General features: G+C 36.4%; 1 protein-coding gene across 1 annotated transcript in view; it reads right to left on the bottom strand.

The window, feature by feature from the left end:
- Positions 1-16,505, bottom strand: part of LOC123556217 (eukaryotic translation initiation factor 5B-like) — an 88,088-nt gene extending 71,583 nt beyond the window's left edge. Inside the window, exons 1-5 of the mRNA XM_045346804.2 lie at positions 16,368-16,505; positions 6,531-6,632; positions 5,549-5,660; positions 4,314-4,454; positions 2,798-3,298 (exon numbers count right to left, since the gene is read on the bottom strand). Coding sequence (XP_045202739.2) covers positions 2,798-3,298; positions 4,314-4,454; positions 5,549-5,660; positions 6,531-6,632; positions 16,368-16,405 — 894 coding nt within the window. The 5' untranslated portion in view covers positions 16,406-16,505. The remainder of the gene's footprint in view (positions 1-2,797; positions 3,299-4,313; positions 4,455-5,548; positions 5,661-6,530; positions 6,633-16,367) is intronic.
- Positions 16,506-25,931: the final 9,426 nt, after the last annotated feature.

The following is a 25,931-nucleotide window of genomic DNA, read 5'->3' as shown; positions in this document are numbered from 1 at the left end:
TTCCCACATGACCCAGTTTTAAGTATGACATCGTTTTTTTTTCTATTTTTAGACCTACTGACCTAGTTTTTGACAGCACGTGACCCAGTTTCGAACTTGACCTAGATATCATCAAGATGAACATTCAGACCAACTTTCATACAGATCCCATGAAAAATATGGCCTTTTGTTTTTTGGGTTTAACGCCATTTTTCAACAGTTTTTCAGTCATGTAACGGCGGGCAGTTAACCTAACCAGTGTTCCTGGATTCTGTACCAGTACAAACCTGTTCTCCGCAAGTAACTGCCAACTTCCCCACATGAATGATCAGAGGTGGAGGACTAATGATTTCAGACACAATGTCGTTTATCAAATAGTCACAGAGAACATAAGCCCTGCCCGAGGATCGAACTCGCGACCCCGCGATCCGTAGACCAACGCTCCTACCTACTGAGCTAAGCGGGCGGACTCAAATATGGCCTTTAGAGAGGTCACAAGGTTTTTCTATTATTTGACCTACTGACCTAGTTTTTGATGGCACGTGACCGAGTTTCGAACTTGACCTAGATATCATCAAGGTGAATGTTCTGACCAATTTTCATGAAGATCTTTTGAAATATATGGCCTCTAGAGAGGTCACAAGGTTTTTCTATTTTTAGACCTACTGACCTAGTTTTTGAAGGCACGTGACCCAGTTTCGAACTTGACCTAGATATCATCAAGATGAACATTCTGACCAACTTTCATAAAGATCCCATGAAAAATGTGACCTCTAGAGTGGTCACAAGGTTTTTCTATTTTTAGACCTACTGACCTAGTTTTTGACCACACGTAACCCAGTTTCGAACTTGACCTAGAAATCATCAAGATGAACATTCTGACCAACTTTCATGAAGATCCCATGAAAAATGTGACCTCTAGAGTGGTCACAAGGTTTTTCTATTTTTAGACCTACTGACCTAGTTTTTGAAGGCACGTGACCCAGTTTCGAACTTGACCTAGATATCATCAAGATGAACATTCTGACCAACTTTCATAAAGATCCCATGAAAAATGTGACCTCTAGAGTGGTCACAAGGTTTTTCTATTTTTAGACCTACTGACCTAGTTTTTGAAGGCACGTGACCCAGTTTCGAACTTGACCTAGATATCATCAAGATGAACATTCTGACCAACTTTCATAAAGATCCCATGAAAAATGTGACCTCTAGAGCGGTCACAAGGTTTTTCTATTTTTAGACCTACTGACCTAGTTTTTGACTGCACGTGACCCAGTTTCGAACTTGACCTAGATATCATCAAGATGAACATTCTGACCAACTTTCATGAAGATCCCATGAAAAATGTGACCTCTAGAGCGGTCACAAGGTTTTTCTATTTTTAGACCTACTGACCTAGTTTTTGACCGCACGTGACCCAGTTTCGAACCTGACCTAGATATCATCAAGATGAACATTCTGACCACCTTTCATAAAGATCCCATGAAAAATGTGACCTCTAAAGTGGTCACAAGGTTTTTCTATTTTTAGACCTACTGACCTAGTTTTTGACTGCACGTGACCCAGTTTCGAACTTGACCTAGATATCATCAAGATAAACATTCTGACCAACTTTCATGAAGATCCCATGAAAAATGTGACCTCTAGAGTGGTCACAAGGTTTTTCTATTTTTAGACCTACTGACCTAGTTTTTGACCGCACATGACCCAGTTTCGAACTTGACCTAGATATCATCAAGATGAACATTCTGACCAAATTTCATGAAGATCCCATGAAAAATGTGACCTCTAGAGTGGTCACAAGGTTTTTCTATTTTTAGACCTACTGACCTAGTTTTTGACCGCACGTGACCCAGTTTCGAACTTGACCTAGATATTATCAAGATGAACATTCTGACCAATTTTCATGAAGATCCCATGAAAAATGTGACCTCTAGAGTGGTCACAAGGTTTTTCTATTTTTAGACCTACTGACCTAGTTTTTGACCACACGTGACCCAGTTTCGAACTTGACCTCGATATCATCAAGATGAACATTCTGACCAATTTTCATGAAGATCCCATGAAAAATGTGACCTCTAGAGTGGTCACAAGGTTTTTCTATTTTTAGACCTACTGACCTAGTTTTTGACCGCACGTGACCCAGTTTCGAACTTGACCTAGATATCATCAAGATGAACATTCTGACCAACTTTCATGAAGATCCCATGAAAAATGTGACCTCTAGAGTGGTCACAAGGTTTTTCTATTTTTAGACCTACTGACCTAGTTTTTGACCGCACATGACCCAGTTTCGAACTTGACCTAGATATCATCAAGATGAACATTCTGACCAATTTTCATAAAGATCCCATGAAAAATGTGACCTCTAGAGTGGTCACAAGCAAAAAGTTTACGGACGGACGGACGCACGGACGGACGGACACTGCGCGATCACAAAAGCTCACCTTGTCACTTTGTGACAGGTGAGCTAAAAAAAGGCAGCCACCGTTATGCATAATATCACTGGCTGTATCATGAAATGTCTAACAAATACTGGCAAACATATGCTGCCTCTGTCAAATGCATTTATAAGTTGTACTATTGGGTATTTGTAATAATTTTTATCTGTCAAGTTAAGATGGCTCCTATCTGTTAATTTGAGACAATATTACCATATATGATAATGTAAATGTCTCAAATATAAGAAATGATAGCTGTGCTACCATAATAATGTCAAATGAAAACTATTTAAACAACACACAGTAAGACCAAACACAAAGTAGATTATGACTAAAGAAATAGAAGAAATCCAGAAGAAGAAGCTACCAAAACATACCAGCTTTTTCAATCTTTCTTTTTCCTTCTTTTCTTTTTTCTTTTGTGCTGCACTTTTTACAGTACCACCTTCCTCCTCACCCTCTCCATCAGCAGCCTTTTCTTCTTCACCCTCTTCTCCTTCTTTTGCTTCCTTCTTTCCTTTATCTTTCTTCTTCTTCTTTTTCTTTTTATCATCCTCATCATCTTCATAATCATCTATTGTAACAACTTTAGGTTCTACCTTTTCGACTTCTGCAGTCTCTGTAACAACCTCGTTTTCCCCTTCCATTGTTTCACTTGTCTCTTCTGTTTCCATTGCCTCTTGTTTTTTCTTCTTTTTTGACTTTTTGCTCTCTTTTGGTTTGTCAATTTCTGCAAGAAGAGCATCTAAATCTTCTTCTTCAGCTGTTTTCTGTTTATCTTTTCCTTTCCTCTTTTCTTTTTTCTTATCTTTCTTCTTCTGTTGTTCACTAGGTTCTTGTTTCTCTACTGGCTCTTCTTCATTGTCACTGTGCTCACTCTGTGAATGTAATGATCTTATTGAGTATACACTTTTTTTCAACACTTGCATTCTGCTTATGTTATCAACACTACATCTTTACACTAAATACTCATGTTAAGGTTATGGCATATTTTTCAGGATTTGAAATATGATCAATTCTGAAAAGCTCACTACTGTGTTTGTGACAGTAAAACAAGAAGAATCAAGTTGCATGCAATAATCATATAACATAAACTTATTCATATCAAAATACAAATTTTGAAATTTTACCAGTGAAAACAGCATCAAGAGTCATTTACTGTATTGTCAGGGTTTTCTAACCAAAAGTATTCCCCCCAAAAAATACTGGTGTGAAATAATCTGATCTCACATCAGCTGTTTCACACAGGTCACAGACTACGTCATTCAGATAAGTCATTACCTCGCAGGTACACAATTTTTGCCATAAAAATTAACGAAAAGTCGAGAAATTAAATTTACCATGCCCCTCAACTTGTAGAAGGAAATCCCAACCTCAGTTTGAGATGCACCCAAAAACATGATCCTTTTTTTTGTGACAACTCTCAACCTTAGGTGGCATCTCCTTCAAAACCCATAAGAGTAACAGATTCATTTCTTTATAGACAGTATCTTTTTCAACATTTTTTCAGTCATATAAACAACGGTATCTACTTGTAAAAGTGAGCACATTGCCAATCTATGTAGTGCTGCCTCACCGGAATATCATGCCGCAGACACATGATACCCCACCCAGTCACATTATTCTGACACTGGGCTGACCAGTTCTGGCACTGTCCTCTTAATGCTAAGCGCAAAGCCAGGAAGCTACTAGTACCATTTTTTGTGTCTTTGGTACGACGCTGCCAGGAATCAAACCCACGACCTCATGCACTTGAACCGGGCGCTCTACCACTAGGCTACTGGGGTGGTTTTCTTTTAGACAGAGTACTGGGTTTTATATGTACCTATTATCATCTATATGTATATGTACCTATTATCATCTATATGTATCCATCAATCATCATAAACCTACCATAGATTTGGTTTCATCATCATCTTCCATCATCAACATATTAAAGGCAGTCATTTTCTTCCCTCTCTTACCACCAGTATCAATAATGTTGTCTTCTTCTTCCTCCTCACCTTCACTATCCACCTGCTTCTTCTTCTTTTTCTGAGGAAAATAAAAATATCACCAGTATATTGTGCATGCACTAAACAAACTCAGAAATTATATGTGACTGACTTTTTGACTATGTGAAACTGATACTGCAGGGCTGTGTATATACTATGTTATTGATCAAAGTCACCAGAACTATCTCTGCATCATTGTTAAAACAAGTACTTCCAGTTTATCATGTTTTTTGATTGACAGCTTATTTTTTTTCTCCTCATTTACAGTATCTGAGTCAATTCTGCCTGATTTACCCTTTCTGAGTCAAAGTCCTGCTCGTTTACACTATCTAAGTCAAAGCCTTCCTCATTTACACTATCTGTGTCAAAATCCTCCCCGTTTACACCATCTGAGTCAAATTCCTCGTTTACACTATCTGAGTGAAATTCCTTGTTTACACTATCTGAGTCAAATTCCTTGTTTACACTATCTGAGTCAAATTCCTCATTTACCCTTTCTGAGTCAAAGTCCTGCTCGTTTACACTATCTAAGTCAAAGCCTTCCTCATTTACACTATCTGTGTCAAAATCCTCCCCGTTTACACCATCTGAGTCAAATTCCTCGTTTACACTATCTGAGTGAAATTCCTTGTTTACACTATCTGAGTCAAATTCCTCGTTTACACTATCTGAGTCAAATTCCTCATTTACCCTTTCTGAGTCAAAGTCCTGCTCGTTTACACTATCTAAGTCAAAGCCTTCCTCATTTACACTATCTGTGTCAAAATCCTCCCCGTTTACACCATCTGAGTCAAATTCCTCCTTTACACTATCTGAGTCAAATTCCTTGTTTACTCTATCATGAGTCAAATTCCTCGTTTACACTATCTGAGTCAAATTCCTCATTTACACTATCTGAGTCAAATTAAGAATGTCTTTTTCCTTCAAAGTTTTTGTAGTATGTGATAAACAGAATATACTGAAGCTTCAAATCTGAATTTGATGTTGGTCAATAAAGTCAGTATTGAAACAACACTCATTTCATATCCTCTATTTATAGAGTTACTAGAACGTCTGGAATGTTTTCTCTAAAACCACATAAGCAGTGACCTAGAATAACACTTTAATCATTTCAATAAAGGCTAAGTGACAAACCTTCTCTTTTTTCTTCACTGGTGCTATTTCTTCTTCCGCTGTATTCTCTTCCTTCCTTCCTTTATTGGCTTCAAGTGATAAAGATTCCAGTTCGTTAGCCACGTCGTCTTCCCTGTTTGTTAAATAAACAATTTTAATTCACAAGTGCTGTGAGCTTCTAGAATGCAACAGTCACTATAGGTAAATCTACATGTTAAAATGTTTCCTTTTACAGGTACAGTTTAACATGTTATAATAACTAGCAACCCCAGCTAATTTTCAAAATTACAAATATTGCAGATGTCTTTACACAGTTTCAAAGATCTCTTTTAAAGCTTTCCAGAACTGTTTTCCATGAAAAAGTTTACGACTAGAGTCAGATTTCTGTTATAAGCTGGGGTTGCTAAACTGTTAAACTATATTTTGTTGAATTTTGACATAAAAGACACTTTTTTTCAATTTATAACAAGGAAAATTACTTAAGAAGAAATATTCCATGTATGTGTACCTGAACAACTACGAAAATCACAACATCTCAATTTTCAGAACATCAGACTTTATGTCATCAAATTAAGATTAATTCATGGCTTTAATTTATTCAAGATTCATCAATGGCAAAGGATAAGAAACAATCATTGTTTGGTGTTTTCTGACACTTTGAATAAGTCACAACTCAGTGCTGTGGGTTACAAACCACCCAATAGAAGTTGGTGGTTCTATCCAAGTGCCTGGCGTGTTCTCGGTGAAAATCATCATATGGCCATAATTAACCCTTACCCTGCTAAATTTCTATAATGAACTTGTCCATCTTTCAATTTGGACAGTACCATTAACAGTTAAAAGGGAAGCTTACCAAAAAGATACTAAGTGAACGCCATGATCAGACTGCACAGATGTGCAGGCTGATCTTGGTCTGCACCAGTATTAAAGGCAGAATTACTTGCCGCCAGCAGGCTAAGGGTTATGTCGATACCAATAAACAAAAGAAAAATACTATTTTTACCAATCATCATCCTTTTTCTTTTTCCTCTTGTCCTTCTTTGACTGTTTTCCCGCTGGTTTTGCCTCTGTCTCCTCTTTATCATCTATTTCTATATCCGAATCACTAAAAATAAAAGTTTTGAAAATAATGTCACCAGACACAAACAAGTTAATATTAAATTCATCCTTATGTGTAACTGTCAGTAAACAAATAAATCTAGTTGTTTTTTTTTTTAGTTCGGAAGTGACAATTAAAGTCTCAATATACACTTAAGCATTTTTGCAGTATGTCCCAGTATTTCCCAGTTTTTAAGATTTTAGGAGTATTTTCCATGAAGGGTATGCCCTGTAAATACCAGTGGAAATTCCAGCCCTTGCGAAATACTGGACAACCCTGAATTTGAGTTCTGCAACTCGTCTAGATGAAGTGATCTTTGACCTTCATCTGACCTTGACCTTCAACTGACATGGCTGACTCATGAGTTCTGCACATCGTCTTGATGAGGTGATCATTTGACCCAAGTTTCACGAAAATCTTTCAAGGGGTTTAGGAGATACAGAGCAGACACATAATGTTATGGATGGACGGAGACCATTCATATAACCCCCACCACTCATGGCGGGGGATTAACACGCGAGTCTGGTATTTGAATTGCTGATTTCATAGCATGAATGATTCCTGGTAAGGTATCAATAAACATCTGAAGCTGGCTTGTTAAAAGTTAATTTTTTATCATAAGTAATGTCAAAATCATATGAAGCAGGTTTAAAAGGGTAAATCAAACCAAAGAAGTATAAAATACACTGAATGGCAACTGGCTGTAATCTCACGTGATCTCGTGTCAGAGCGTGAATCGGCATTATCTAAGTAAAAACAAACATCGGCGAGCATGGAGTTACAATTTGTACCTTTAAAACTACATTTAAAATACATGTTAGCTTCTAAAACAACATAAGTTTAATGTGAAATAGTCTTAAGACACAAAGTACACGTTTCTTGTCATCTTGAATGTAACGTGGTCATACGGTGATAATCAATTTACCAATAAATAATTGCTTTCGCATACAAAATGGCGCGTGGAGAAAGCGTCATTTCCGGTAAACGAGATCTCATTCAGTTATCACGGGATGTTGGCGAGATTTGCTCTATATGCCTTTCAAGTTGCCGATCTATTTATTTTTATAGCTCTTTGATCAAACACGTGAATAACTCCTAAATGTTTTTGTTGTGCAAAAAGGTATGATATTGTGTCTTAAACCGTTTTCATTTACCACTCAACTTTGTAATTGCAAAAGAAGTAAACTACTACCCCCGCACATTAATTTAAACGACAGCATGTTTAGATTATCTTTTGATTGTTATGGTTCTCATGCATTGTTGAACTCAAAAAGGTTGTCAATGATAGAAGTTAAGCGCATACTGTAATGTTATACAGAAATATCTTCTGTATTGAAACATTTTAATGAAGAAAAATCATAATTTTCAAACATATTATCATTTGAGTTATCGTGCAGAATTTATAATAGATATCTCTGCTTATAAGTAACGGCCTACGGCAAAAGTTGTCATTCTTTGCAGACCACAACTTTAAATTAAATATTAAAACCTCTGTTATTGATATTAACAAAACTATCATGAATTTCGCATTTTAAAATCATTTTTGATTATTTTTAGGACTTAGAAATTAATTTCTACACTTTATTTAAGGTTACGAAGAAGGCCTCGAGAAACAAAAATCAAACAACACCAAATCATAGAAAGAAAGATTTGTTTGACATGAAAATTGAACAGCCTGTAAAACATGTATATTACTTTACGAAACAAGTGTCAGTATACTGATATAAACATTGAATTCCAGAATATGACTGCCTATAGGGGCCCCACTTCCGGACAGTTAAACGCCTTTAAAAACTCACCATTTTCAAAGAACTGTTACACATGTTCGTTTTTATGCATTTGCAATAGCGTGCGAGTGGTGAAATGTCACATAACAAGGTGGAACACAGTTTTCAGCAATTGTTTATCTTTATTTTTTTACAAATGACATTCATTTTCAAAGGGAAACAACCTTTTCTCGACGATTACTTAAATAATCGGAAAAAGTTGTCTCCCTTTGAAAATGAATGCCATTTGTACCTAAAGTATTTCGAAAAAGTTGTCTCCCTTTGAAAATGAATACCATTTGTAAAGAAATAAAGATAAACAATTGCTGAAAACTGTGTTCCACATTGTTATGCGAAATTTCACCACTCGCACGCTATTGCAAATGCATCAAAACGAACATGTGTAACTATTCTTTAAAAATGGTGAGTTTTTAAAGGCGTTTAACTGTCCGGAAGTGGAGCCCCTTTAGGCTGTCCTTTTCCGGAATTCAATGTTTTTATCAGGTTTCTGACACTAGTTTCGTAAAGTAATATACATGTTTTACATGCTGTTCAATTTTCATGTCAAACAAATCTTTCTTTCTATGATTTGGTGTTGTTGAGTTTTGTTTCTCAAGGCCTGACTCTAATCCTTAATGTATTTCTATTGTTGAAAATTTTAGGCAAAATAGGGTCTATCTCTACAAAATGTAAGCCAGCCTGGATCTGGATGAATACATTGCAGAGCCTGGTATAAAATAACGCAACAGGAGAGAGCTGGGATGATAACAGTTGGAAAGGGATGTTCTGAAGCCGTTTACTGTCTTTGCACAAACAACAGTTACACTGATGGTTCCAATCAATAACAGTTTTTGGGAAGATAGTTTGAAAAGATCGGTTTTACAATGCACTGTTTTAAAACATCTATTGTTGTTAAGTGTTCGTCTGTCAATTATATTATCGGTTTTACAGCCTGTGAACGTTTTTGGTACAATTTAGTCCAAATAATAGAACGTTTTGGGACAGCATGATAACTTTTGACTGTCGCTGTCCTGTCCCGTCTAAACATATTCTGCATATTTCTGTTCAGAAATTCCCAATGAAATCCATTGGGAACGTTTTCTGGTACATGTTCAATGTATTTTTAATGATTTCATCTCTGATAATGAATTTCAGATGACATTAATTTTACAGGGGTTCCATTTGACCCAGGACCCCGGGTCCGGACCCGGGAGATTTTCAAAAGACGCTCAAAGGACCCGGCATGATACTTGCCTGTGCGTCCTTCGGGACCCGGAGGCATTTTCCTTTGATAATCCTTTCTCTTATCATTCATTTCCTTCAGTAAAACTATTTCCACGATAGACAAGTGTATTCCAAAATAAACACTCGCGGTCATGCCCTCCTGCCTTTGATCTTCTGCTAAATCCCGCCCTTTCTCATGTAGACATGCCTCGCTGATTTTTTTATCAGCAAGTTACGTCACGGTGAGTGCACATAGGTAAGAAGAATCAATGAAGTGTTGAAATTAATTGATAAAGAGTATTGATCCTGTGTACTGTCAAAAAAGGCTCCAATTATTAAATTATCGTAAGCAGCTGATTACCGAGCATGTGAAAAGTGCCCTGCAAGATTTTTTCATGCCAACTTTAAATTAGACCATTGTTTAGTGATCATACCATAATTTCAACAAGAAACTTCACAAATTTTGATGAATTTTGAAAGCAAAAATAAATTTAGAATGTCCGTTCACGAGTCTAATTACACCCGATGTCATATGGAAATGAAATAGCAGACAGACTAGCTAAGGAAGCTGCACTACAGGCTGAAGAAATGAAAGGAGAGTCACAAGGACCCATCACTCAAGGGGATGTAAAGAAGGCAGCCAAGGAAACAATTGCAATGTTGTGGCAAAGACGATGGGATACATCAGGAAAGGGAAAGCCATTGTATGACTTGAAGCCAAAAGTAAAACTGAAGCTAATGGATTACAGCACAAGTACAAATCAAAGAATTCTTATACAATTACAGAATGGCCACTGCAATTTGAAAAAGAGCATAGACACAAGGTTGGACTGGACAGTAACCCTCATTGTGAATGTGGTGACCCAGAATCAGTAGAACATTACCTTCTGGAATGCCCAATTATTGAGAGTCACAGAGAGATAATGAAAACAAATTTGCACCTCAGAACTGGTATACGTAATCTTGGTCTCAAATTGTTACTTAGTTCAGGAGAAAATGACCCATGGAAAGACATAAGACCCGTTATACTAGACGAACTTACCCAATATATTGATAGGTCAAAGAGGTTTGTTAAATCAGTTCTGGCCGATAACACAACCGGACTCCATATAAATGCTTAAATGTGAAAGTTTAATTTCAAAACACTACCTGAGAGACATTTACATTGTAAGACTTATTTACCAGAGATCGAGACGACAACGATGGGTTATTGCGGCTGGAAGGCTTCGAAATCAAGATCAAGATCAAGATATCCCGGTCCATGTGGTGCAGGTTCATGCATATTTTCACCAAGTGGAGAACGGATGGAGTTAAAGCAACCAGTTTCCAAATTGGCTTCAATTCTCCTTCGTGAGCTTATAGCTATAAAGATAACACTAGAATTCATCTTAAAGGAGCAATCAAAATATAAAATTCCTTTTCTACAAATATTTTCAGACAGTCAATCAGTAATTGGGATTATGACTTTAGGATGGGAGAATAAATTACATATCAGGGCTGTTCAAGAAGCTAAAGGTATCTGGAAAGCTGTTGAAAAGGGTGGAACCATTATAAAACTTGATTGGTCACCAGGGCATGCCGAAATTGCTGGGAATGAAATTGCAGACCGTTTAGCTAAGGAAGCTGCACTACAAGCTGAGGAAATAAAAGGGGAGACACAAGAGCCAATTACTCAAAGAGATATAAAGAAGGCAGCAAAAGAAACAGTTACAATGTTGTGGCAAAGACGATGGGACACTTCTGGAATGGGAAAGGCATTGTATGAGATGAAGCCAAGAGTTAAAATGAAACAACTGGACTACAGTAATAGTTCTAACCAAAGAATTCTCATACAATTGCAGAATGGACATTGCAATCTAAAAGAACACAGATACAAGGTTGGACTGGACAGTAACCCCTACTGTGAATGTGGTGACCCAGAATCAGTAGATCATTACTTGCTGGAATGCCCAATTACAGAGAACCACAGAGAAACAATGAGAACAAATCTGATTCTCCTAACTGGTATTCGAGACTTTAATCTGAAGATGTTACTAACTTCAGGAGAAAATGACAAGTGGAAAGACATAAGACCAGTTATATTAGACGAGCTGAGCCAGTATATTGATGGATCAAAAAGATTTGTTAAGTCAGTTCTGACCGATTACACAACCGGACTCCACATTAATGCTTAAATATAAAAGTTACAAGATTAATACAAAACACTACCTGAGAGACTTTTACATTGTGACTTTTTACCGAGGTTGGAGACGACAACGATGTGTTATTGCGGCCGGAAGGCTTCGAATCAAGATCAAGATCATATGCATATTTCCAAAATTCCTTAAAAAAACTGACTTTCAATGCAGTTTTTAATGATAAGTAGCATCATTATTTGAGGAACTATCGCTGATTTAGCTTAGTTGGCCAAGTAAACTAAGCAAAAACTACTTTCCGATGACATTCCGAAAGTGTACCAGTATCCGGATAGTACATTTTGGATACATTTTTATGGAGTGTTATAGCACTGTTCCGCTATTAAAAATTAAATGAAATATAGAAGAAAAACCTAATCAAAATAACATGAATTTTGATAAATATTAGTTTACAATATGAGACTATATGACCTGAAACTGACATTTTTATTATGCTGTAACATGATCTTGGGTTTATTGTTTTCTTAGGTAAAGATCTACGTATTACTAAATAAAAAAAATATAGTCAATTATATGGACGTGTTGGGACAGGACTCCTGTATTTTGGAAAAGGACCCTTCAAAATTTGGGCCCAAGGGTCCTGGGACTCTTGGGTTTTCAGGTCTAGTGGAACCCCTGAATTAAAGCATAAAAAAGCCTCGCTGTCATTTTTTGAAAGTGTAATTTGTGTTTTGTTTCTGCAATTTAGTGTCATCAGCAGTCGGTTGCGAATTAAAACCGGTGTCAGGGTAGATATCTCCTCGTACCTGTTCACATCATATAGAATATCAAATCATAAAATAAGTCAGCCCGATACAGGGATCGAATTTAAATTTTTTTCCCACTAGCAAATTTTTACTAGTGCCATTTTTTTCCACTAGCAAAATGATGGGTTCCACTAGCAATTATTTAAAAGCTGTTTATGTGCTAAATCTATTAAGTTGTTGTTTGGTTTCATATAATTATAAAAGTTCACAGTCCGGACAGGCCTGGGACTTTCTGGTTCTGAAAGTACAATACGAACCAAGTACTCAATGATTCTTTGGACTTTTGGTTGGATGCTGAAGTTTAAAGTTTTTCTCAGGTCAATGCCCCTAGTGTTGCTAGCATTTTCGGTCTCCGCGGGCCTTTTTGCACCAAGAAACATGTTATTTTTTCCTCTTCATTTCCTCAGAACTTTGCAAAGTACAGACCAAAATGAAAACATATATTGCCTAAATGCTTACTTTGATATCTGATAATTACTTTTGTATAAAGCGACAAGCGTCTACAAGCTGTCACGTTATTATCAGTAAATTAACTGCCCCAAAGGCGTTTTTAAAGAGAAAAGGACAGTTTAAGCAAATTCCCCGATTTTCGAACATGATAGCGAAAATATTCGAGTGCCATGATTTTCTACTCGCATTTTTTAGTCTTACTCGAATTTCGCGAGTTAGAGACCGCTAAATTCAATGAATCCCTGTGATAAGCCAAATTTATGAGTAACACTAGGTACAATTCTATGTTTCTCTCGGACAGGAGTAAAATACTAGTCATGACAAAGCAAGGCTGGCACCAGACCTTCGACCACCTTATAGAAGAACACCAATCGGTTCGCTTTCCGTCTATCCTGGAGTGACCAGTCACCTCTCCTTTTTTTATCAAAACTACCATTAGAATTTTGATTAGATCTTCATCGCTGGCCTATTTTTTTCTGATTTCTGACACAGAGCGTGTTTACGACGTTATTTCTATACTAGGAAAATTAAATAAAAATTTACTGGTTCGAGTCGTAAATTCTGCCAGGTCGTAAATATTCGGTCACCCACTTTAAAGCTTTTTTCAAGCCAGATGCTTGAAAACGCATCAGTGTCATCACAAGCACTTGCGTTAGCAACAAAGTTGGCAGAAAGAACAAGTTGAGGTGAGTAGAAAAAAAAAAGTTGTCCTTCCCTGAAGTTGTGTACTCTAAATTGCAAATATTTTGTCTCGCGGGTCCCGTGACTTCATCACACGCGCTCGTTTATGCTGAGGCCGGCAAGGGTTACTTCAAATCTAAACTTTATAATGCGAAAAGAACATGCGCTAACTAGCATACAACACGTCAAACCAAGTAAATGAATATGTTGTCCCTCAAAGTCATTGAATTTCCATGTCTACGTTGTTTTTTCACGTTGATGTCATTTTCTTTTGAATTATCCGTTTTTGGGCCGTAATATGTTTGTGCTTTGCCACAGAACGCACATATATAAAAATGTGTTATAACAGCATGTGAGCGCGCGAATCTCTCTTTTAACACACATTCACTCTCCTGTTTAAACACCCCCGAAAAGTGTCAAGAACAGCAGTTCTATGCTAGAAAGTGTAATAAACAGTGACGTAAAAATCAAACTACGTCATGCTGGTGTGCAAAGGATTACAGGCGCTTTTTATATCTCTGTTGGCAAATATTTCCCATGAGGTATGCTATTAAAAATTGATTGCAGTTTGTTGAAAAAAGAATGATTTTGGCTGTAGCATCTATCTATTTCCAAGACAATGTTGAAAACATAACCAACTTTATGTTTAAAAAGTGGCCGAATATTTACAACCTCTAGAAGGTAACAAGATACAGTTACCTGCCCTTCGTTACCCAACTAAAGGAAGTGTATCCGAGAGAAAAGAGGTCCCTCATTTCATGATGGATTTGATTGTAAACAGACATTTTGAGCTTCTGAAAGTAGCCAAATTTTATAGATCTGATGTAAATGAAGAGAAAGGGGTAAAAAATTTTTGGAAAATCATGGCTTCTTGTGCAAATGACTGTCTGCGGATCTGTACAAAAAGTAGGCTGCACTGCTTCACTTTGTAAAAATGCAATACACTGTTCATTCTGACAGATGTGAGGAGAAAAGTAGCAGGTCAACAGGTCACTTCAAAGTGATTTTTGTGTTTCTCTCGGATAGATTTCTAAAGAGAAGGTATTTGCATTTGTCTTCAGAACATTGTGCCTTGCATTATATATTTGTATGTAACCCTATGGGAAACAGGCCCGTGTGCAGGATTTGTTTGATGGGGGGGCCCAACTTGGGGTGGGTTCGGGAGGGGTATCCCCTCCCCATCGTGAAAATTTTTTAATATGGCACATGAATAGATGCATTTTCCTGCTACCTGAAACACCTTTAAGGATGCATGAATGTATTATATATTTAAGGAAAAGTCTACTTTTTAATCATTTCATCAAGCCTTTTCAATGTATGTATGATTGTACAGTCACAGTGTATGGACTTATTTTTCTGTATGATACCCAGTTGAAAAAATTGTTGAAGTTTTAAGATGATTATTCAGTAGACTAGCTCCTAGACTATGATGATTTTATTCACATTTTTATGATTTCATGTAGTGAACTGAGCCAGTCTATATACTATGTCCGATATTACAATTTTAACATCAGTCCTCTAAGAAAATCTCTAGAATAGACTGGCTTTTGTCTCTATGAACATAAAAAAGAAAAAAAATCATAGAAATATCGTAATTATCAGTCTAGTGGCTAGTCTAATTATTAAGGGTATCCTATTTGCAAAATTGCCAAATGTTTTTAGAAAACAAACGAAGTATTATGACAATTACTATTTACATCACAGATTTCAAATGACAATGAACTCTTAACTGTACCAAAGATCTATTTAAATAAATAGATGTGTATTTTATACATATTAAATGATATTTTTATGTATAAAACCCCTCATAAGTAACGAGTTTTAGATGTGTTTTGTAAGATTTACTGAGAAACTACTTTTAAAACTTTGAGAGTTTTTAAGTAAGGTTATTGGACCCAAAAGAGTAAAATTGATACAGTAGTTTCAAATTCATAATTGTTGTAAAATAAAAAGATTGGATAAATATCTATCAATTTAATAAATGGGGAATGTGCCTTAATGTAAAAACAAAATACAACCATCATAATGTTTCAATTTTCAGATTCATTTTATGATTTACTTTACAAAACCAATAAACTACCCAATCAAGTACCGATCAAGCTATCAATGAAGCATGCACAGATAAACTTTTACCTGTGACATGCCTGGGCCTAATTTCCACTACTGGACACAGTTTTATGGCTCTTTAGCCTGTGTATTGCTGTTGTGCTGGTGTATAAATTTGTTAATTGAGGGGCCCATAGTAATAAAAATCGTAACTAGCCAGCCAGCTGGGGGGGCCCGGGCCCCCTGGCCCCCCACCTGGACACGTGCCTGGGAAATTAAGTGTACTTTGGGGCCAGAAGGTAAAATGTGGAGGCTAAACCTGTCCATTATTTTAAGCGCGGTTTTATTGTTTACCATACTAATAATAATAAAATGTCCATACTGTAAACGGCCGTTAATGATAACAGTCAATGTTGCTTGTATTAAAGCACATATGGTAGAAATTTTGTACAAATCAATTGCAGAAAGCAAGAAATATTTATGAAAAACCGCAAAAAGTGGCCGAATTTACGACTCGAACCAGTATATTTATCTTTTTATAAAAAAATTTGAGGGTTCTGATAAATATTTGGACGTCAGAAATATTTTTTAAACAACAAACAAAGGTAACATTCTTGTTAAGCGTATACTTACACGTCTCTATCCTTCACTTTATTTTTTGGTTTACCCATTTTTTCTTATCACTCTATTTTTAGAGCTTATTATTTAAAATTTCACAACAAAAAAGCAATATGGACTTTTTTCCGCAGCATGTAAAGATTCACTTCCGGGTCAACAAAACGTGGTATATAATTACGAATAATTTGATATCATCATGGGCTTTTGCGGTTGAGCAGATTTTTAGGCTACGCGCCTGCACCGCAGAGTGGAGCGTGCGACATATACAGTGCTTTTATTTAAAGTGCTCAATTTAGCTAGTTTATAACCACTGTAATTATGGATTATCCGTGTGTGTAGTTCAGAAGTGAGGCCACGCCAGCATGCCGTAGCCTGTGATAAATGTGCGAAGTGGCAACATAGAACATGTAATACATGTAAGAACATTTTCTTAATAATAATAAGCATATTTTGGTATAAATACCGCGATACTCTCATGTGGACTTTTTCAATACAATATTTGTGAAAGTTACTTCTCTTTATAGGGAAATTATTCACGTGCATAACATTAATAATCACGTGATGTCATCAAATTCTAAAACCACTTGATGTCTATAAGCTTTACCCGTGCACAGCAATAATAATCACGTGATGCCGTAATAATTGGTCACATGTATCATGATACTGATTACCTTACGGTTACAGGTATGGTAAAATTTGGTTTTACGTTTTATTCTGTCTAGATTATAATTTTTGAATATATAATATATATTTGGTTTTTTTTGTGTGTGTGTTCTAAATAGACAGACATGCAGAAACAATACCCTTCAATGTTACAGGTATTACAGCCGCCGCATATAGACAAGCTGTCCGCCAAGGCGACGACATTCCTTTTATATGCAAGATGTGTGTCAGTCAGTCTCCGCAACTGTCTGTGTCCGACGAGTCCGAAAATGATTTGGAACCCACGATTCTTGAGCGCAGTGTAAGTTCATTATAATTTTTCATTTAGTATTGTATTTTCACTATTGTGGTACCGTAAAAACTTAAGTTAAAGACTGAAACTTAAAGTAAGTAACATGAATGGCAGCTGACAGTTAACCTTTACAATGTTATTTCAAGACAGTTCCCGGAAGAAGTGTATTATAATTTGACGGTTACACGCGCACTTCCACGAGTTAGAATACGTGGACAAAGTTAAATGTAAAATGCATGCCGACATCTTTTTTTCTATTTTACCAGATACCTGTGTATGAGATGGAAACTATGGTAGACGACCAACCTCCCATTCTTGAACTGAGTACTCCTATTGATAGCCAGCAGTCTGATGAGCCACCTATCTTGGAACGTAGTGTAAGTGTTGCCTACTAATTTGCTAGGCCGATGAATAAAACTTTTCTTACTACATTTTTATTTCCTAATGTCATAAAGCTAGTTTAAGATACGGTATGTTAACATTTTTCTTTTTATAAATGATACATGTCACGGGGGAGGAACTGTTACACGAGACTCGGTTGTGGAGGATATCATGTTACAGATTTAGGATGCTTCTGTTACTGTATTCCCGGATAACGTTACAGCATTCGGAGGATAATATTAGCTGTCAGTATTTTGTTTGCCAAAGATGTGGTAAAGATTTATCTCTTTTTCCAAAAATAAAAATTGTGTTTCTAGATCAGTGATATGCACGTCTGTTGAGACATGGCTTAACCTGCGAAACACGGTATATTGATGTCAATTAAGCGTTTTATGAAAAAAAAAAATCGAAAGTTTGATAGAAAAATATCTAAAAGAAATTGATTAAAAGATATTCCAACCGTATTTCATGCAAATTTGTATTGATTAAAACCCTCTTCAGGCATGGACTTATAAAACGAGGTAGAAAAATTACTGTTGATCTAATATTTCGTGGTTTTATAGAATGTTGCAGTTTAGCCGGATATGTTACAGTTGTGGGATGCTGCTTTTGAATGTGTTACAGATTTAGGATGATACTTTTTCCTTCTTCAGGATTCTGTTGTTAGATGTAAATACTGCTAAACAATATTTATTTTGTCATTTGAGGCAGTCAGACATGTACTAGAGTGGCGTTGCTGTAACGACGTTTAAAACACAGGAAAGTCCACCTAACGGGAGAAGATGTCGGTTGTGCTATGTCAAGAATCACATATGATGAACAGTTGATGAAACAAGTTATGCAGAGCAAATCTCCCATCCCTTTTCCATGCAAATTGACCGATCGTTTGAACAATCTCTAAATACATCGGTTGTTAAATGTTTTTCTACAAAATCTAAATACATCACCAAAGATATCGCGGAGCGAAATCGAAAAATGTTTTTAAGTGTGTATTTATTTATATTCACTTAGATTAATTAATTTCGTTCAAATCTAAAAAGAGAGTGAGTTACTATGTTTATAAGGTAACTCCTAATTTTTGAACAGCCCGAAATTAATGTGCTCGTGCTCGCGTTTACGCAATGCCTACAGTCCTGAGACATGCCTTCTAATGGCGCACAGTCCTGAAAAGCCTTGCCACCGTCATACACACAAAGACAAAGACGCATATACTTTTAGATGAAAATCCTGAAACATTATCCATTTTAACTATGAATTGCGTATAAAATCCTCTGTTAAATGATTTAGACTCCTAACTGTGACCAAGCAGATTCAATGCTTCAGATTAGCCTATTTGATTGTGCATGCTTGCCAAATCTTCATTGCGCAGATGCATATCTGCTTGTAGGCAGCTACGCGCCTGCAAGCAGACTATGATTCGATGGTTGTTCCAACAGTAAACACGTATACATGTTTAACAAAAAAGAATATTGTTATTTGAAAATAAGTTTTATTGCACATGTGCGAGTTGTCGTGAGAAAAGCCAATTAATCCTTTCTTAAGTTCTCCATTACCGATTCCGAGAGAATATTTTCTTTTAAACTTATTAGTTATTGAAATCGTTGATAAAGACACGCATTGCCAAGCTCTTCTGAAGCTAGGACACAACGTTTGCTAGCTTAATACATGTAGCATAAACAGGTACTATTTATGAAAGAACAGCTTATTAAAGTGCAAACGACGATTCAATGCGAACTGGTGATTATGGTATCATATACATTAGATATAGAACACTAGCTTTCCATTGAAAATGTTTATAAATTATATCATTTTATTATATATAGCTGTTGAATCAGATTTAGAATTTCGAAATTAGAAAAAAAATGCACTTGGTATAATATATTTGTTACATCTTACAAAAAATCTGGCATAATTCATGATATCTAAATTTGATTTGCTATCCTGGTATTGTATATTGTCAAAATGTATTCCAAAAAGTATCATCCTAAATCTGTATCACATCCAGAAGAAGCACCCCACAACTGTAACATTCTACAAAACCACGAAAAATTAGACCCACATTGATTTTTCTACCTCGTATTATAACTGCATGCCTAAAGAGGGTCTTTATCGATGCAAATGAGCATAAAACATGGTTGAAACATATTTTAATCAACTTTTTTTAGATAATTTTCTGTCAAAATTTCGGATTTTGTCATTAAACGCTTGATAGACATTAATATACTGTGTTTCACGTGTTAAACCATGTCTCAACAGACGTACATACCACTGATCTAGAAAAACAACTTTTACGTTTGCAAAAAAGAGATAAATATTTACTATTTTTTTGGCAAACAAATTACCGACAGTGATTTTTATCCTCCGAATGCTGTAACGTTATCCAGGAATACTGTAACAGTAGCATCCTAAATCTGTAACATGATATCCTCCACAACCGAGTCTCGTGTAACAGTTCCTCCCCCGTGATAACGGTATAAAATAAATTTAAATAAGATATAAAAGTTAAAAAAAATATGGCTTATTTTCGTACTTCCTATCCATATTTATTTATCTTTTACGGGCATGTAATTGCTTTAATTGCTTTAAAAATTAATAAATGTTCAATTTTTAGATGTTTTTTCGTGTCCTGCCCTGTTATCCAATTATATGTATAATAAAATTTGTTCTCATTTTTGCTAAGTAAATAAATAAAACATAAATAAAAAGAATTATTTGAAATTCTTGGTTATTCTTGGTTATTAATGAAAATTGGTCCGACCTGGTATGGGCCGTCTTGGTTTTTGGCCGTTTTGGTTACCGACCGTCATGGATTTGGCCGTTTTGACCCGTCACCTTTGTTCAGCCGGCTGGGCAGCCTACAGAATAGAAGACATCGGGCAAGATCAATATTTATCTTCAAAACCATCAGGGGTATGGTGCCGGCAACTGACAAAAATAGTAACTTAACACTAGTATTAAACAAAAGACGAATACGTCCAAAAAGCATTAGTGGCAGTATCGATTGTTATAGTCATTCAAATTGCTACAAAGTGAACATTGCAAATTCTGAACAATACAAAGATTCTTTTTTTTATTAAGCCTTTAAAGGCAGTGCAGGAATGGAATAAATTGGAAGACACTGTCACATGCGCAGAGACAGTGGAGAGCTTTTAAGTCAGCTCCCACACATCGTTACTGAACGACCTTCGCTCGCCAGATACTGATACTGATACAGATACAGATACTGATACTGATACTGATACTGATACTGATGCAGATGCAGATGCAGATGCAGATGCAGATGCAGATGCAGATGCTGATGGTGATACAGATACAGATACTGATACAGATACAGATACAGATACTGATACAGATACAGATACAGATACAGATACAGATTAAGATACAGATACAGATACAGATACAGATACAGATACAGATACAGACACAGACACAGACACTGACACTGACACTGACACTGACACAGACACAGACACAGACACAGACACTGACACTGACACAGACACAGACACAGACACAGACACAGACACAGACACAGACACTGACACAGATACAGATACAGATACAGATACTGATACTGATACTGATACAGAAACAGATACAGATACTGATACAGATACTGATACTGATACTGATACAGATACTGATACTGATACTGATACTGATACTGATACCGATACCGATACCGATACCGATACCGATACCGATACTGATACTGATACTGATACTGATACAGATACAGATACAGTAACATATTAATATATTAAATAAACATATGACACTGAATCATGAATGGTAATATTTGTTTAGCATACAAAAACATAAACCTAGTCAAGTGCCCCCATTTGAACAAATTTGAGTCACAGGGGCAAAAAAAATTTAAAATAACTTTTTGACATTTTTTTCCTTAGAAAACATAATAATTGTAATAGATTTAAGTGTATATGGCTTATGGACCCATACTGTATCCTAGGTATGCTACTGCCACCTGTGATTTGAGTGAGGACCCTTTCAGTGATTCTGCCTAACAAGTTTGATGGAGATTCATCAAGTGGTTCATGAGAAGAAGTGGTTTAAAGGTATTTCTATTTTTAGCTCGAATGGCCTCTTAAAGGGTCCAATTAGGCCTGTTAGTAACCTCTCGTTCTTGTCAAAACAAACTGAAAAGGCAGCTCTTAACAATCATGTAAATGAACACAATCTTCTACCCAAAAACCAGTCTGCTTACAGGAAAAAACATTCTTGTGAATCAGCATTGTTACGTCTAGTAAATGATTTACTGGATGCTATGGAAACGAAAGAAGTTACGGCGCTAATTACCACCGATCTCAATGCCGCCTTTGATACTGTAGACCATGACATTCTCGTTTATGTGTTGAACAAGCAGTATGGCGTGTGTAGAACAGCATTGAGCTTGGTTGATTCCTGTCTGACACCCAGAAGTTGCCGTGCAAGTGTCAATTCAGCCATGTCCTTTCCACGTCAGTTACATTGTAGCGTTCCACAAGGGAACTGTTTAGGACCGTGGCTCTATTTGACATGCTGAAACACTGTTTGATGTTATTCCACCACAATCGATTTCAGTTTACGGCTTTGCGGATGACAACACTGCTAATAAACGCTTTAAACCATCAACTTCAACAGTGGAATCCCAGGAAATACAAGAACTAGAATAATGTGCTATAACAATCAACAACTGGATGAATGAAAATAAGCTCAAAATGAACACTTCCAAAAGCGAGTTCATCATGTTTGGTAGAAGGCAACAGCTCTCTAAGTGTGCAACTGACAAAATGCATTGTAGGTGATGAAGTGAAATCAGTGAGCTTTATTCGATATCTAGGTGCATACCTAGGCGAAAATTTGAATCTAATTGAGCATGCAAAACTTAAGTATAGAACAACGATGCTCAACTACTTCAGAATAAAATGTATTAGGAAATATCTAACCAAAGAAGCTGCTGAAACTCGTGTGCTGTCATTGTTGATATCCCAATTAGATTATTGTAATGTCATTTTGTATGGTATTGCTCAAAGCGAGCTAAACAAAATGCAACGAATTCAAAACGTGTGCAAAACTTGTCCTAAATCGAAGAAAATATGACAGTCTATGATCTTCACTGGCTATCCATCAAAACTAGCATCACATCCAAGATGCTCACCAACGTCACCTACGTGTATAATTGTTCAGTCGGAAATTCTCCGGAATTTCTTTCAGAACTTATCATATAATAAACTCAGACAAGGAACTTGCGTTCTCCAGATTCCGTACTGGGTGCTTCGTTGTTCCTTTCAACAAGCGCAAAACGTTTACAAAAGCTTATATAGCACTGTTGGACCTAAACCTCTGGAACGAATTGCCTCTCGAAATAAGGACCTCAGAAACAGATGTATTCAAAAAGAAGTTGAAAACTCATTATTTTAGAGATTACTTTGCACTCTTTTAGAGCCTGTGTTTGTTTATTTGTTTTGGGTTTAACGCTGTTTTGAACAGTATTTCAGTTATGTAACGGTGGACAGTTAACCTAAACAGTTTTCCTGGATTCCGTACCAGTACAAACCTGTTATCCGCAAGTAACTGCCAACTTCCCCACATGAATCAGAGGTGGAGGACGAATGATATCAGAAACAATGTCGTTTATCAAATCGTCACGGAGCACATACGTCCCGCCTGGGGATCGAACTCGCGACCCCAGTAGTTTATTAAATACCGCAGCGAGCATTCAACCCCACTTGACCTATAACCCCTTGGTCCGGACTGACCAATACCGGACAATTTAAAATCCACAGGTTTTAAACCCAATTAAAAGTTTTAAATACATATGATATAGATGAGTTTACAGAATAAAATATATTGTTTGAAAGAAAGAAGATTTACTGATAATATAAATCCTCATTATGTTACAACAAAAAACGGGAGAAAAATGATAAGGGCTACTTGTTCATCTTGTGGAAAAATAAAATCAAAGTTTGTTAAAAGTACAGGGGGTAATTCAGATATTCACAAAGCAATGTTACCTTTATTACAGGTAACATTGCTTTGTGAATATCTGAATTACCCCCTGTACTTTTAACAAACTTTGATTTTATTTTTCCACAAGATGAACAAGTAGCCCTTATCATTTTTCTCCCTTTTTTTGTTGTAACATAATGAGGATTTATATTATCAGTAAATCTTCTTTCTTTCAAACAATATATTTTATTCTGTAAACTCATCTATATCATATGTATTTAAAACTTTTAATTGGGTTTAAAACCTGTGGATTTTAAATTGTCCGGTATTGGTCAGTCCGGACCAAGGGGTTATAGGTCAAGTGGGGTTGAGCATCTGCGGTATTTAATAAACTACTGACCCCGCGATCCGTAGATCTGCGCTCTCCCTACTGGGCTAAGCGGGTGGTCATTAGAGCCTGTGACTGTGATTTTGAAGATATTGTGGTAACGTGAACTGGATAATTTTTACTGTGTAAATGCATTCGAATATATGTAATTTTATCACTATTTAATACAAAGGTAATTTGTTTGTAATAACTTATGGACATGTCACTATAATTAACTTTTTACTTACTTACTTACAAAACCGCCATCTTACTTAGTTTTAGGATGCCTGATATTTTGTTTAATACTTCTTTAATAGTTTGTTCACGATAAAATTTATGCTCATTAAATATTTCTTACATCTTTTAAAATGTTTTAATTTTTAGACATGATTTTTTATGTTTGTAAAACGCCATCGAATATGTTGTACGTAAAAATAGCCGTTTAATCAAACAAATCAATTTCAAGTACCCACATTTGAAAACAAGAGGGTCATGATGACCCTAAATCGCTCACCTGTTAACCTTGGCCTTGGAATCATCAAGATAAACATTCTGACCAAGTTTCATGAAGATAGGGTCATAAATGTGGCCTCAAGAGTGTTAGCAAGCCTTTCTTTTGATTTGACCTGGTAACCTAGTTTTTGACCCCACATGATCCAGTTTCCAACTTGGCCTAGGAATCATCAAGATAAACATTCTGACCATTAGTTTCAGGAGATTGGGACATATATGTGGCCTCAAGAGTGTTAACAAGCTTTTCCTTTGATTTGACCTGGTAACCTAGTTTTTGACCCCACATGATCCAGTTTCGAACTTGGCCCAGGAATCATCAAGATAAACATTCTGACCATTAATTTCATGAAATTGGGTCATCAATGTGGCCTCAAGAGTGTTAAGCTTTTCCTTTGATTTGAGTGGGTGTCCTAGTTTTTGACCCTAGATGACCCTGATTTAAATTTGGCATAGGAGTCATCAATATAAACATCTGGCCATGTTTCATGAAGATAGGGTCATAAATTGGACCTCAAGGGTGTTAACAAGCTTTGATTTGGCCTGGAGACCTAGTTTTTGATCCCACATGACCCAGTTTCGAACTGGGCCAAGATATCATGAAGAGAAACATTCTGTGCAAGTTTGTGTCATATCAAAGCATAAATGAAACCTCTATATGGCTGAAAGGGCCAGAATAGAAAATTTTGCCCCTTTCAGGGGCAGTAACTCTAGAACCCATGATGGAATCTAGCCGGTTTTCGAAAGGAACCGAGATTTTATTGTGACTTAAGTTATGTACAAGTGTGGTTCAAATGGAACGTAAATCATCACTTCTATCATGTTCACAAGGTAAAAATCAACAAAGTTTGGCTCTTTCAGGAGTCAATCAGGGGCTGTAACTCCTGAACCTATGATTGGATCTGATGGATTTATCATGAATTCCAAGATCTATTGTTGTTAAAGATATTTTGCAAGTTTGTATCAAATCAAATCATAAATGAAGTCTCTATATGGCTGCCAAAATATGATGTTAAACTGCTACTACATGATGATGTATGTAAAAGTCCATGCTCCGCCTTTAGGTCACTGGGAACTATTGAGAATTGTGACTCTTTTACTAACATTTAAGATATTTGAAGCTGGTATTCAACTATGAAGGACAAGTCGCTTGTTGGTGGGCAGCAGTAACTCTTGGCAAAAGCAATTCCAGATACGATTACTAAGGTCAAACCCTCGTGAAATTACACTATGTACCCGGACTGTCATGCATGATATCAAGTTTCTCAACCCTCGTGTGAGTGGCGTGTGGGGAGTGTGTAACAAGCTGGACACTGGACATTACTTAGTATCTAAGCTGAGCTGAGCCCTGGTATGATCCACATACAAAGTAAGGGTTTAGGTCGCTTTTTAACAGTAATTTGCGAGTTAAACA

The sequence above is a fragment of the Mercenaria mercenaria genome, chromosome 5 (assembly GCF_021730395.1).
Source record: "Mercenaria mercenaria strain notata chromosome 5, MADL_Memer_1, whole genome shotgun sequence".
In the NCBI taxonomy this organism is placed as follows: Eukaryota; Metazoa; Mollusca; class Bivalvia; order Venerida; family Veneridae; genus Mercenaria; species Mercenaria mercenaria.
This window is presented reverse-complemented; position numbering and strand designations above follow the sequence as displayed.